At 56.4% G+C, this 12,382-nt stretch overlaps 1 protein-coding gene across 1 annotated transcript in view; it reads left to right on the top strand.

Annotated features, from left to right (window-relative positions):
- Positions 1-11,114, top strand: part of KCTD16 (potassium channel tetramerization domain containing 16) — a 65,648-nt gene extending 54,534 nt beyond the window's left edge. Inside the window, exon 3 of the mRNA XM_065849465.2 lies at positions 9,309-11,114. Coding sequence (XP_065705537.1) covers positions 9,309-9,760 — 452 coding nt within the window. The 3' untranslated portion in view covers positions 9,761-11,114. The remainder of the gene's footprint in view (positions 1-9,308) is intronic.
- Positions 11,115-12,382: the final 1,268 nt, after the last annotated feature.

Genomic DNA, 12,382 nt, shown 5'->3' with positions numbered 1-12,382 from the left:
TTGGTGTTGAAAGGTGAATATTTGCTTCACAAGGATGCAAACAAAGGTGAGCGTGGGGCGAGGGCAGCGGCCCTGGAGCCCTCAGGTGACAGGACCCCCGTGGGATGGAGGGGACAGGGGCCTGGCCGGGGTGACACTGGGGCGCCCTGTGTCCCAGCGGGCAGGGTGGGTGGTCACTGCTCCAACGGGGTCAGCTGCTGCCGGTGCCCCCAGCAGAGGAGACAGGAGTGGGGAAAAGAGCGAGAACGGAGAGCGGGTGAGAGGCCAAGGTGGTGGGAAAAGGAAAAGCGATGCGGAATGGAAATAAAAGAACAAAACCAGCAACAAAGCCCTAAAGCAGAAGCAGCGATGGGAAGAAAAGGTGGAAGGACAACAGAAATAGACAAGTGTGGATTGAGAACAGTGGGACAGGAGAACGGCTCAAAAGGGGATGGTCACAGCTGGAAAGGCTGGCGCAGCCCACACGTGAAGGCGGCGAATGGACGTGGAAAACCCCCTGTCCCGTGGGACACCTGGGCAGGGCTGGTGTCCCGTGCCTGCCGCCCGGTAAAGCTCCCTCCTGCTCTGGGGACGGCTGTGCTGCCACCTCCGCATCTGCAGCAAACCTGCCGTGCGGTGTTTTGTGAGACAGGCTCAACCATCCCTCCTGCCCTGGAGAAAAAGAGTAAACCAACCCCACCAAAACCCCCTCGCCTCCCCAACCCTCGGGAAAAGGGCTGCGAAAGGTCTAGAAGCTGAATAAAAGGAGCAGAATTCTGAGAGCAAGGAAGAGCAACGAGCTGTTCTGGCTGTGGGGTCAGGGCTGCCTGGGATGCGGTTCCAGCCCATCCAGGGTCCGCACACACGGGCGTGAACTTCCATTCCTAATTCAGTAGGAAAAAGATGTGTAGAAGCGTAATTTATAACATTCGGTCTGAAATATCACAACATTGCATTTTTAAAGTCTGAAACATTTTAACAGAAAGTTAACCATATATAGTTTGATATTAAAATTAATGTGAAACGGGTGTAATACGGATGTCAAAATGAAGGGGGGTGTTGAAGTGATGCAGCTGAGCACTTCCCCAGTGCGAATGTCATCAAAACCACCGTGCTCTTTTAGAACGTATCCGTTTGGAGGCAGCGGCATTTATTAGTGAAATACTGACTAAGCAGCACCCGTCCCTGCCTCCCGGGGTCTGTGGGGTCTCGCACACTGGAGCTCCCTCTGCGTTTCCAGGTGGCTCAGGGAGCAGGGTGAGGATCCTTCCCAGCGAGCAGCTGGATCGTTTGTGGTGGGATTGACTCTGGGAGAGGCTGGAGCTGGTGCCAGTCCCAGCAGTGGGTGCAGCCACGTGTAAATCAGCGCTCGGCTGGAAGTTAATTATGGATAGCATTGAAATGTGAATAGGATTCAGTTTTCTGGCAGCCTTTTTCTGATGCACAAACGTGCTTCTTGAAATCCCCACAGTCGTGCAGGGGAAGATGCCCCAGCCCGGTGCGGCATGGGGGTTGGGGCAGTTTTAGGTGCCTCGGGGTGCTGGTGCGACCCCCCCACAGCCAGAGCATCACTGCTGCCGAGGGAGGGGGGGAGCGCTGCCCCCCGAAACCCAGAGCTGGCTGTTCCTGTCCCCCAAAACCCGGGGCTGGCTGTTCCTGTCCCCTCCAAACCCAGGGTTGGCGGTTCCTGCCCCCCAAACCCGGGGCTGGCTGTTCCTGTCCCCCCAAACCCGGGGCTGGCTGTTCCTGTCCCCCCAAACCCGGGGCTGGCTGTTCCTGTCCCCCAAACCCGGGGCTGGCTGTTCCTGTCCCCCCAAACCCGGGGCTGGCTGTTCCTGTCCCCCAAACCCGGGGCTGGCTGTTCCTGTCCCCCAAACCCGGGGCTGGCTGTTCCTGTCCCCCAAACCCGGGGCTGGCTGTTCCTGTCCCCCAAACCCAGGGCTGGCTGTTCCTGTCCCCCAAACCCGGGGCTGGCTGTTCCTGTCCCCCAAACCCGGGGCTGGCTGTTCCTGCCTCCTGAAACTCGGGGCTGGCTGTTCCTGTGCCCCCAAACCCAGGGCTGGCTGTTCCTGTCCCCCAAACCCGGGGCTGGCTGTTCCTGTGCCCCCAAACCCAGGGCTGGCTGTTCCTGTGCCCCCAAACCCAGGGCTGGCTGTTCCTGTCCCCCAAACCCGGGGCTGGCTGTTCCTGTGCCCCCAAACCCAGGGCTGGCTGTTCCTGTCCCCCAAACCCGGGGCTGGCTGTTCCTGCCTCCTGAAACTCGGGGCTGGCTGTTCCTGTGCCCCCAAACCCAGGGCTGGCTGTTCCTGTCCCCCAAACCCGGGGCTGGCTGTTCCTGTGCCCCCAAACCCAGGGCTGGCTGTTCCTGTGCCCCCAAACCCAGGGCTGGCTGTTCCTGTCCCCCAAACCCGGGGCTGGCTGTTCCTGTGCCCCCAAACCCGGGGCTGGCTGTTCCTGTCCCCCAAACCCGGGGCTGGCTGTTCCTGTCCCCCAAACCCGGGGCTGGCTGTTCCTGTCCCCCAAACCCGGGGCTGGCTGTTCCTGTCCCCCAAACCCGGGGCTGGCTGTTCCTGTCCTCCAAACCCGGGGCTGGCTGTTCCTGTCCCCCAAACCCAGGGCTGGCTGTTCCTGTCCCCCAAACCCGGGGCTGGCTGTTCCTGCCTCCTGAAACTCGGGGCTGGCTGTTCCTGTCCCCCAAACCCGGGGCTGGCTGTACCTGTCCTCCAAACCCAGGGCTGGCTGTTCCTGTCCCCCAAACCCGGGGCTGGCTGTTCCTGTCCCCCAAACCCGGGGCTGGCTGTTCCTGTCCTCCAAACCCGGGGCTGGCTGTTCCTGTCCCCCAAACCCGGGGCTGGCTGTTCCTGTCCTCCAAACCCGGGGCTGGCTGTTCCTGTCCCCCAAACCCGGGGCTGGCTGTTCCTGTCCCCCAAACCCGGGGCTGGCTGTTCCTGTCCCCCAAACCCGGGGCTGGCTGTTCCTGCCCCCCAAACCCAGGGCGGGCTGTTCCTGCTCACCCCAGGCTGAGCACAGGAAAGCGCGGGCACCGTCCTGTCGGAGGTGGACGGAACGCTGGCCGGGGTCGGGCTCTGTGTGCTGTTTCTGCTGTGGTTTGTCAGACCCCCTCTGTCTCCCCAGGGTCCTGCACGCCAGCCGTCCCCCTTTGCAGGATTCCCTGTTCCCTTTTTGCAGCGTTTGTTGTCAAAGAGGGAGAAAAGCTGGATGGCTGATGGTTTGTGTGTCAATTATACATCAGAGGCTTTGCTGCTTCTTCAGAAGCTTCTAATAATAATTATTATAATTAGGGCACTGGGAGAGCAATGTGCTGAGATCAGGGAGAAAAGCAGGAAAGCCAGGCCAGAATTAATTAGCCCCTTTTATCCAAGAATCTCAAAGCATTTAGACATTAATTAATGCATTCGGTGGTTAAATCAGCGTGATGCTGGGTTTGCCGCTGGGTTGGTGGCTGAGCTCAGGGCCCAGCGCCGTCCTCGCCCGGCCGTGGGTCCTGTGTGGGTTGGTGCTGCTGCACGTCCCGTCCTCTCGCTGCAAAACGCAGGGGAACGCTGCTTTTCTGCCTCCTGGCAGCTCTGTCACCCTGGCAGCACCCGGCACCGGGCTGAGGCCCAGCCCGCAGCAGCGCCGTGGGGCACGTTTGTGCTGCTGGAGCTGTGCAGACCCCCAGGCGATGCTCGTGGTGGCTTCCCATGGGGCTCGGGGCTCTCTGCTGACCCAGGCTCGGTGACATCTCCCACCTGCGGGGCTTGAATTGTCCCTGGGACTCCAGCAGAAATGTTTATTGCGCGACAAAATGGTGTGTGGCACGGGTCGAATGACTTGCTTTAGCTCTTCTCTTTAATGGCTGTGATAGTTCTTGGGTTTTAATTGATTCCAGTTCAGTTTGCAGCCATTGCTTTTAGTTAGCAGCAACCGGCATTTTTTCAGTAGCACTTCATTGATTTCCTTTTACACACGGTGGCTGCGCAGCACGTACTGCTGGTCCTGAGCCTAAACCTGTAGCACAGGCTGAGCTCACCAGGAGGGTTTGCAGTTTAGACGCTGCTTCTGCTCGTGGTCATAGTTCTTGCTGCTGAAAACTCATATCCAGCAAAACAACGTGTAATGGAAGGCGTGAGCTGCGCTGCCCTGCTCGTTTCGTTGCCGTGCAATACAGAACCATTTGCTGATGCAACCTGAGATTTGGCAGCAGCTTCTAATTACGCCCAGATCTGGGAGGTTTTCCGTGTAGGTGACACGTGGCACAGCCGTGAATCAGGAGTCGTCTTCCCTCTCCTCGATGTCAACTAACTGATGTAACAGAGTGATTTAGTTACTCAAAATAATAGAAGTGGATCTTGGATGACGTGCCTAGCGTGTCCAGTTTCCTTTCCTTGTTAGAATTTTGTTACATTTCCTTACCCCATACCCTCTGAAGCTCCATGGGCACAATGACCCATGGTTCCCGTGGCTGGTGAGTTCCTGTGACTGAGAGCTGCCCCTAGACTGAGGCTTTTAACCATGCTCTGCTCAGCTGCCTTTAGACCGAGGCTTTTAACCATGCTCTGCTCAGCTGCCTTTAGACTGAGGCTTTTAACCATGCTCTGCTCAGCTGCCTTTAGACCGAGGCTTTTAACCGTGCTCTGCTCAGCTGCCTTTAGACCGAGGCTTTTAACCATGCTCTGCTCAGCTGCCTTTAGACCGAGGCTTTTAACCGTGCTCTGCTCAGCTGCCTTTAGACCGAGGCTTTTAACCATGCTCTGCTCAGCTGCCTTTAGACCGAGGCTTTTAACCATGCTCTGCTCAGCTGCCTTTAGACCGAGGCTTTTAACCATGCTCTGCTCAGCTGCCTTTAGACCGAGGCTTTTAACCGTGCTCTGCTCAGCTGCCTTTAGACCGAGGCTTTTAACCATGCTCTGCTCAGCTGCCTTTAGACCGAGGCTTTTAACCGTGCTCTGCTCAGCTGCCTTTAGACCGAGGCTTTTAACCGTGCTCTGCTCAGCTGCCTTTAGACCGAGGCTTTTAACCGTGCTCTGCTCAGCCGCCCCTGGCCAGCCGGGCAGCTCTGGCTCCAGGAGGGCACAGGAGCCGTTTGCCGAGCTGGGGGAGCAGAGGTTCCCACAGCCCGGCCCGGCTGAGGAGAAATTAGGCAAAGGGAGCTTGCAGAGCAGTGAACGAGACAGCGATGCCCGTGCTTCTCATTGTGCACCTGCCACAAAGCGGAGCTCAGCTTGCTCGACTTGAGATCAGGTAATTTTACAGTACTGCTTTAACTAACAGAGCCAGCTTCCTAGCATGGTAATTACTTTGATTCTGGTTGGCACAGATGTATTTTTCATGTATTATTGCGCAATACTGGAACCTTTTTTTTTCCATTTCTCTTGTATCTGAAGATAGTCTAATGAAACTTACTTTTTCCCCTACTTCAGTAAATGCTAAAGGGCAATTCAGTTTTCTCCGTAGCTTTCCCTCTCTGTTTAGATTTTCTTAAATGTCCTGCTCTGGCTAGCCTGATATGTTTTACTTGTAATTATTATATCCAAGACTTTTAAACATAAAACTGAAGCTCATTTTGTAGCTGAAAGTGAAAGCACCTGTGTGGCGATGGCCACTGGGGCTCTGGCTGCGTGGGACTGGCCTGGGGTGTCGGGCAGGTTGGGGCCGGACTGGATGGGTTTGGAGAGCGTGTTCAGTTTAGAGGTGTCAAAAGTGCATTTATCACACAAAGTCTGTCCAGCTTTGCCCCTTTCCTGCGGAGGGGAGCGGTTGGTCTGGTGGCTGCTCTCGCAGCTGAGCTGCTCCCGGGGCGCTTGGAGACCTCTGCATCCCCGCAGGATGCTCGGGGACCCAGCGCACCGCTGCCGGACGCCAGCGCGGCCCCGCTCGCTCAGTGCTGCTCTGCAGACCCCGGGGCTGTTCCCAGCACCGCACCTCGCCTGCTTGTGGCTGTTCTGCTTCATGAAGAGATGAATTTCTGCCTCCCGGCTCGCCCGCGATATGCCCATCATTGCTGAATATTCATTAACTGAAATTAGCATCTATTAGGTCTTAATTAACTTCCAAAAGACTTGTTGTGTGGTAATGAAGCAGATACTCTAGATGTGCCTGTTGGCGGCTGGTGGGCCCCCCGGCCCCGCAGGCGTGCCCGAGGGTCGGGTCCCTCTGACCGGGGCACGGGGCGCTGGACCCTTCTGCGTCCCCATCGCTGGGACGTCCCAGCCGTGAGGAGCGTCTGTGCAGCCCTTTGATTTGGGTTTCCTGGGCTGTCCCGCTGCTGTGGGGTGTGGATGGGCTTTAGCTGAACGTCTCTATGAACGTGGTTATTTGTTAGGGAGGCACCAAGCCCTGCCATGCTGAGGGCCAGCAGTAGGAGAAGAACGCAGCATGCACTGGTGGGAACTGGCCTGAGTAGTGCCCTTTTTCCTCTTGACTACATTCTCACAGCTTTTGAGCCTTAATTTGGTCCAGCACGGGGTGGGAAGCAGCGAAAGCAGCGGGAGCACATCATCCCAGCATGGGAGTGGGGGAGCATCCCCGTGCTGCCACTGGGAGCTGTGATGGGGAGGGAGCCCCATGTCCAGAGGAGGGAAAGCACGGCATGGGAGAGCTGGGTGCAGCAGTGGTGCTGGTGAGGTGCTGGTGGCAGCAGTGGTGCTGCTGAGGTGCTGGTGGCAGCAGTGGTGCTGCTGAGGTGCTGGTGGCAGCAGTGGTGCTGGTGGCAGCCGTGATGCTCATCAAGTGCGTTTTCTCCATTAGCATTCTCTGTTGTACTTAAATGCACACAAGCAGCAGGGGGAAAATAACTAATTTGCAGGTGAGAAAAGCAAAGTAATTAGAGGTGATTGTGGGGCAAACTCTGCAGAGCAGTGGGAGCCGCGGCGGGGGCTCTGCCCTCCCCAGCTCTGAGTTCCGTGGACCAACAGAGCTGCCCTCCCCGCTTCCCTTCCATCGTTTCTGCCGCTCGATCAGCGCTTCTGTGTTGGGAAGGGCAGGGGCTCTGGAGCCGTCCCGGGGGTCACTGGGAGCGCTGGGTACCTGCATCGCACGACACCCCCACCGAGCTGCAGATCCAGCCCGCTCATGGATGTGGTTTGCAGAAGCGCGTGTGATGGGGGTTTTAGGAAGGCTCAGCAACACCTTTGTGGAAGTCGAGCAAATTATAAAAAACTTCAATTGAGCCATTATTGACTTTTTTTCAGACAAGATACAGAATGGGTCTTGAAGCAAGTCGATAAATTACATTCAGCTCACAGCTCACAGACTGAGATTCTCCATCACTGGCAGGGAAGGGAAGAAAGAGATGAGGAGGGGCTTCCTGACTTTAGTTTTTCTACCTGTTTCTGTAAATTGTGTGGATTGTGTGCGTAGCTGCAAAAACGATGGAGAAATAGGAGAGCAGGGCAGCGACTATCAGCAGCTCAGCTTTTTAACCGCTTGCAGCCCTCGGTTCACAAACCCCATCTGCTCCCTCAGCTTGGGGGTGCGAAGTTGGCAGCAAGATTTTTCTTTTTCTTGTTTTCCTTTTTTTTTCCCCATTTTTTGGCTGGGGACCTGTTTCTGGAGCGGTGGCAGCAACAGGGACCTCGGACCCTGCTGGAGGACGGGATTTCCCTTCAGCCACATCCTCTCTGCTGCAAACCCCCAGGCTGGTGCTGCAGCTCTGACCTGACCGTCCCCGGTCCCTTCTCCTGCCCCTGCTCCACTGTCACAAGTGCCACCAATGCTGGCTGTGACACTGGTATGGGGTCCCTGCTGTGACACTGGTGCGGGGTCCCTGCTGTGACACTGGTGCGGGGTCCCTGCTGTGACACTGGTGCGGGGTCCCTGCTGTGACACTGGTGCGGGGTCCCTGCTGTGACACTGGTGCGGGGTCCCTGCTGTGACACTGGTGCGGGGTCCCTGCTGTGACACTGGTGCGGGGTCCCTGCTGTGACACTGGTGCGGGGTCCCTGCTGTGACACTGGTGTGAGGTCCCTGCTGTGACGCTGGTGCAGGGTCCCTGCTGTGACACTGGTGTGAGGTCCCTGCTGTGACGCTGGTGCAGGGTCCCTGCTGTGACACTGGTGTGAGGTCCCTGCTGTGACACTGGTGTGAGGTCCCTGCTGTGACACTGGTATGGGGTGCCTGCTGTGACACTGGTGTGAGGTCCCTGCTGTGACACTGGTATGGGGTCCCTGCTGTGACACTGGTGTGAGGTCCCTGCTGTGACACTGGTATGGGGTGCCTGCTGTGACACTGGTATGGGGTCCCTGCTGTGACACTGGTATGGGGTGCCTGGCTTCTCCTCGGGGGTGAGACCAGGGGCTGTGTCGCTGGTCCAAAGTTGCAAAATGAAATGATGCCTTTTCTGGTCTGGGTAACGTTACCAATCTGCGTGAGATGGAAATGATAATTACATTTTAGTGGGAAGATGGATGCTTCCAAATGACATTTAAATCCATGGTTATTGCAGTGGTTTGGTCAGGGCACAGTTGTCCCCGGTGCCAGCTCTTCCCTTTGTCACGTATTGCTGCGTTTGGGCAGGTCTCCAGCTGAAAAAACAAAAGTCAGGCCATGCACTACATGCATCAGGAAATAAATGAAGCCCTGTTGAGGGCTCCCGTCACCGACGGGTCGTGCAGACGAAGGGCCCTGTTCCCCAGCGCCACGGGGGACACGTCCCCAGAGACCAGGGTGCCGGAGCTGTCAGAAACGGACAAGACCATTTCCCAACCGCTCTTCCCTGGAGGCTGGGGAAACCAGGAACCCTCTGATACCCAGTTCTGACTTGTGTAGCGGGCTGTCTGTATCCTTCTTGGTGTGGGAGAAATGTTTCTTCACATAAAAGGATTCCGAATAGGGATAAAACTTGGAGGAATGAATCAGGAATGTCAAAATCTGACGCCCTCGTTCTGTTTTTTCTCTGTCTTTCCTCTGGCAAAATTTCTGTGGACTTCATCGGGATTTTCTCTTAAAGGAGAAAAGGCCCTGTGTGATCTGCTCAGGGTTCGGCCTTGGGTTGATGGGTGGGGGGAGCAGCAAGTCATTAAGAGCCTGAAAAGCAATTAGTGCTCATGGGGCGATGGGTGCTCGCTCTGGTTGAACCCCTGAATGGGTCCTGGCGTGACTGTTTCTCACGGAGGAGCCCAGAAAACTTCCAGCTGAGCTCTGGGTGTCCCTGGGCGATACAGATTAAGGGGTCGGATGCCAACGGCAACCAGGCCCCTTGGGCCCCCGTGGGGGTTTGCTGACAGTTTTGGTGCTGTTCAGGAAGGCCGGTGGGTCTCAGCCTGCCTTTGGTGCGCTGAGCTCCGGAGCTGTCGGTAACCCCGGGGCGCTCTCTGTTCCTCTTGCAGGCGAACCCTCCCGCTGGTCCTCGTCCCACTGCGACTGCTGCTGCAAGAACGGCAAGGGCGACAAGGAGGGGGAGAGCGGCACGTCCTGCAACGAGCTGTCGACGTCGAGCTGCGACAGCCAGTCGGAGGCCAGCTCCCCCCAGGAGACCGTCATCTGCGGCCCCGTCACCCGCCAGCCCCACATCCAGACCCTGGACCGCCCGCCCAAGAAGGGGCCGGTGCAGCTGCTGCAGCAGTCCGAGATCCGCAGGAAGAGCGACCTGCTCCGGACCCTCACCTCCGGCTCCCGGGAGTCCAACTCCGGCAAGAAGAAAGCCGTGAAGGAGAAGCTCTCCATTGAGGAGGAGCTGGAGAAATGCATCCAGGATTTCCTCAAAATCAAAATCCCAGACAGGTTTCCAGAGAGGAAACACCCCTGGCAATCCGAACTGCTGCGCAAGTACCACCTATAGGTGCAGGGTGGGGGAAGCACAAGACCTTATTACCATTAGGGCAAGATTCTAAGTGATACAAAGATAATTTCCAATAATATTTATTTGTGAGGTCACAAAAGAAACGAAACAAAACATCTCTATAGTACTGCCTAACTTGCCTATTTCACCTTAACGTTTATAGTCATAGGGTACCGATATTTTTCCCGTCGTGGAAGCACAATGAGAAACGCTTTTATTTGTAAACTCCGAGTCTCACACAAGCGGGATCTGAAGGGCACAGCCCGGGGCAGGGCTGCTGGTGCCGGTGCGCGGGCATTGGGAGGAACGTGCTCAGCGCAAGGAAACGAGCTCTGCCATGGCAGTTCACCTTAAGCATGTGTATATATATATATGTGCATATATATATGTGTGTATATATATCTCTGTGAATATATATATGTATATATATATCAATATATATTGCTTAAAGATTTTCCGGCTCTCTCCTTATAACTGCACTTTCTCAGAAAAGAGCATTTTTAGCGGTCTGTGGATGTTCTGTTTCTTCTTCGGGTCTTTGAGGGTTGAACGGTAGAAAACGCACCTCGCTGTCCCTCTTCCTCTCTCTTTTCCTCCTTCTCTGAGACACCGTAAATGCATTTCAGTGGAGACCAGGGAGCAGTGTGCGGGGCTTTGTTGCTGTCAGCAAAATATTCCATTTGTTTTTGGTGATCTCGTTCCCCCCGTGTCCCCCGTGTCCTCCCCACGCCTCGTGTCCTGTGTGTCGAGGCTCCGGCGGGCCGATCCCATCGGGAAGCTGTAGGAACTCCCGAGGACCAGCGCGGTGGCTGCGCTGGGGACAGGGCTGCTCCTGCAGACCGGCCAGGCGGGCGTGCCAGGAGCCTTTGGTGGGAGCTGGCAGGAGAGCGGGAGCTGGCAGGAGAGCGGGCGCTGGGTCCTGCCCAGAACAGAGGCAAACACAAGAAATTATCCGCCTACCAAGCCAAATGGAGTGCTTGGCTGGCCGGGGATGGATCGCCAGGGGACGGGAGCGGCGCCGTTCCAGCCCCCTGTGCTTCCGGAGAAAATGCAGCCCCAGAGGAGGAGCCCACGTTCCCCTCCGTCCTGGTGTCGGTTGCAGACGGTGGTGCGATGCTGGCCAGCAAACGGTGCCGAGTGTCCCGTGCTGTCCCCGGGAGCCGTGGGCAGAGCTGGTCCCACGCGGGGCGGGCAGGGGACGCGCAGCCCCCCGGGTGCGGGGGCGCAGGGAAGGGCAGCGGGTGGGTCTCGTGGGGTGCGGTGGGCGGTCACTGCCGGGACGCGCAGGAGCCGCGGTTAGTGAGGAGTCGTGGGTGTGTGGCCAGCAAACCTGGAGCAGGTCAGCGCCGGGGGCTCGGCTCAGGGGGGCTCAGCTCAGGGGGGCTCGGCTCAGGGGTCTCGGCTCGGAGGGGCTCGGCTCGGAGGGGCTTGGCTCAGGGGGGAGGCCGGGCTGCTGGGGCGGGTGATCCACAGAGAGCAACAGGAAAATGAATTGTTCTAGCTAATGTACTTTGTCCATAGCTGGAACAAACCAGCTGAAGTATTCGAGATAAATTATTGATTTTCTAAAGACACCGGTTGAAGGAGATTTTATATATATATGTAGATATATATATGTAGAGAGATAAATATATATAAAAATAAGGGAAGTGATAGTGCTGGTAACAGAAAGCACTTTGATTCTGACTTATTTAATGTCCTGCAGGTTCCAGGGCTTCCCCCCCTCTTAAATTCCAGAGACTGCTACAGGAGATGATGGCGAGCATGCACAGGTTGTGCCTGTTGCTCCGGTGCGGTTCCAGCAGGGTGGTGTGTTCACACTCGCAGGGCTCCAGTGCACCCTCACACCTGCCCGGGACGCTTTTGTTTTGCCAGAAGAGCCACAAGGTCTGCACGGGCACATGGGTTCACACCCATTGCTCAGCCGCAGAGCTTGTGCAGGTAGGATGCAAATTTTACCAGCAAAAAAAGAAGTAATACTTGTCCAGAGTGATCCATAAGCACGAGCTGGCTGTAGGGAGGGGCAAACCCTCCCAACAATACATCTCCCAGTCTTTGGAGAGCAGGGCGTGGATGCGGCAGCTTGGCATCCTCCCTGCTGAGCTTTTACGTGCAAGAAAGGTACGATTTCTGACAGTGAACGGGCAGTGTTGTTAACGCCGAGCAGGGATTGAGAAATAGAGGATCTGACCTGGGCAATGCTGGTCCGAATGAGCAAACTCAGCAGGATGAGGCTCTAGATCCAATTCGGGTTTGAAGACATTCACTCAGGCTCGAGTCCACCCATGGTAGTTGTGCAGCCCTCTGCTTACCTGCTCAAAAGATGCATTTTCACATGGGAATCAACGTTTTGCACAAGACCCACAGATTTGGCTCCTCAGTTGTCTGTCGGTTATTTTATACCATTTTTGTTTCCTACTCAACTCTTCCTGCATTTTGCCCCCCAGCCCCAGCACCAAGCACGCGAACCTGGGGAGCAGGCAGGGCTCTCCAGCTGACGGTGCAGGGTGGCAGCAGACTGCAGCTAAAACCTCGTCCTTCCCACCGCTCCAGGTCATTCCCTGTCTCTTTTTAATATCACAAATATTTGGTCTATAAAATATGTGTGACAGAGTGAACGAA

This window comes from Patagioenas fasciata, chromosome 14 (assembly GCF_037038585.1).
Source record: "Patagioenas fasciata isolate bPatFas1 chromosome 14, bPatFas1.hap1, whole genome shotgun sequence".
NCBI lineage: Eukaryota > Metazoa > Chordata > Aves > Columbiformes > Columbidae > Patagioenas > Patagioenas fasciata.
The sequence above is the reverse complement of the archived record's forward strand: the minus strand, read 5'-3'. Positions and strand labels throughout refer to the sequence as shown.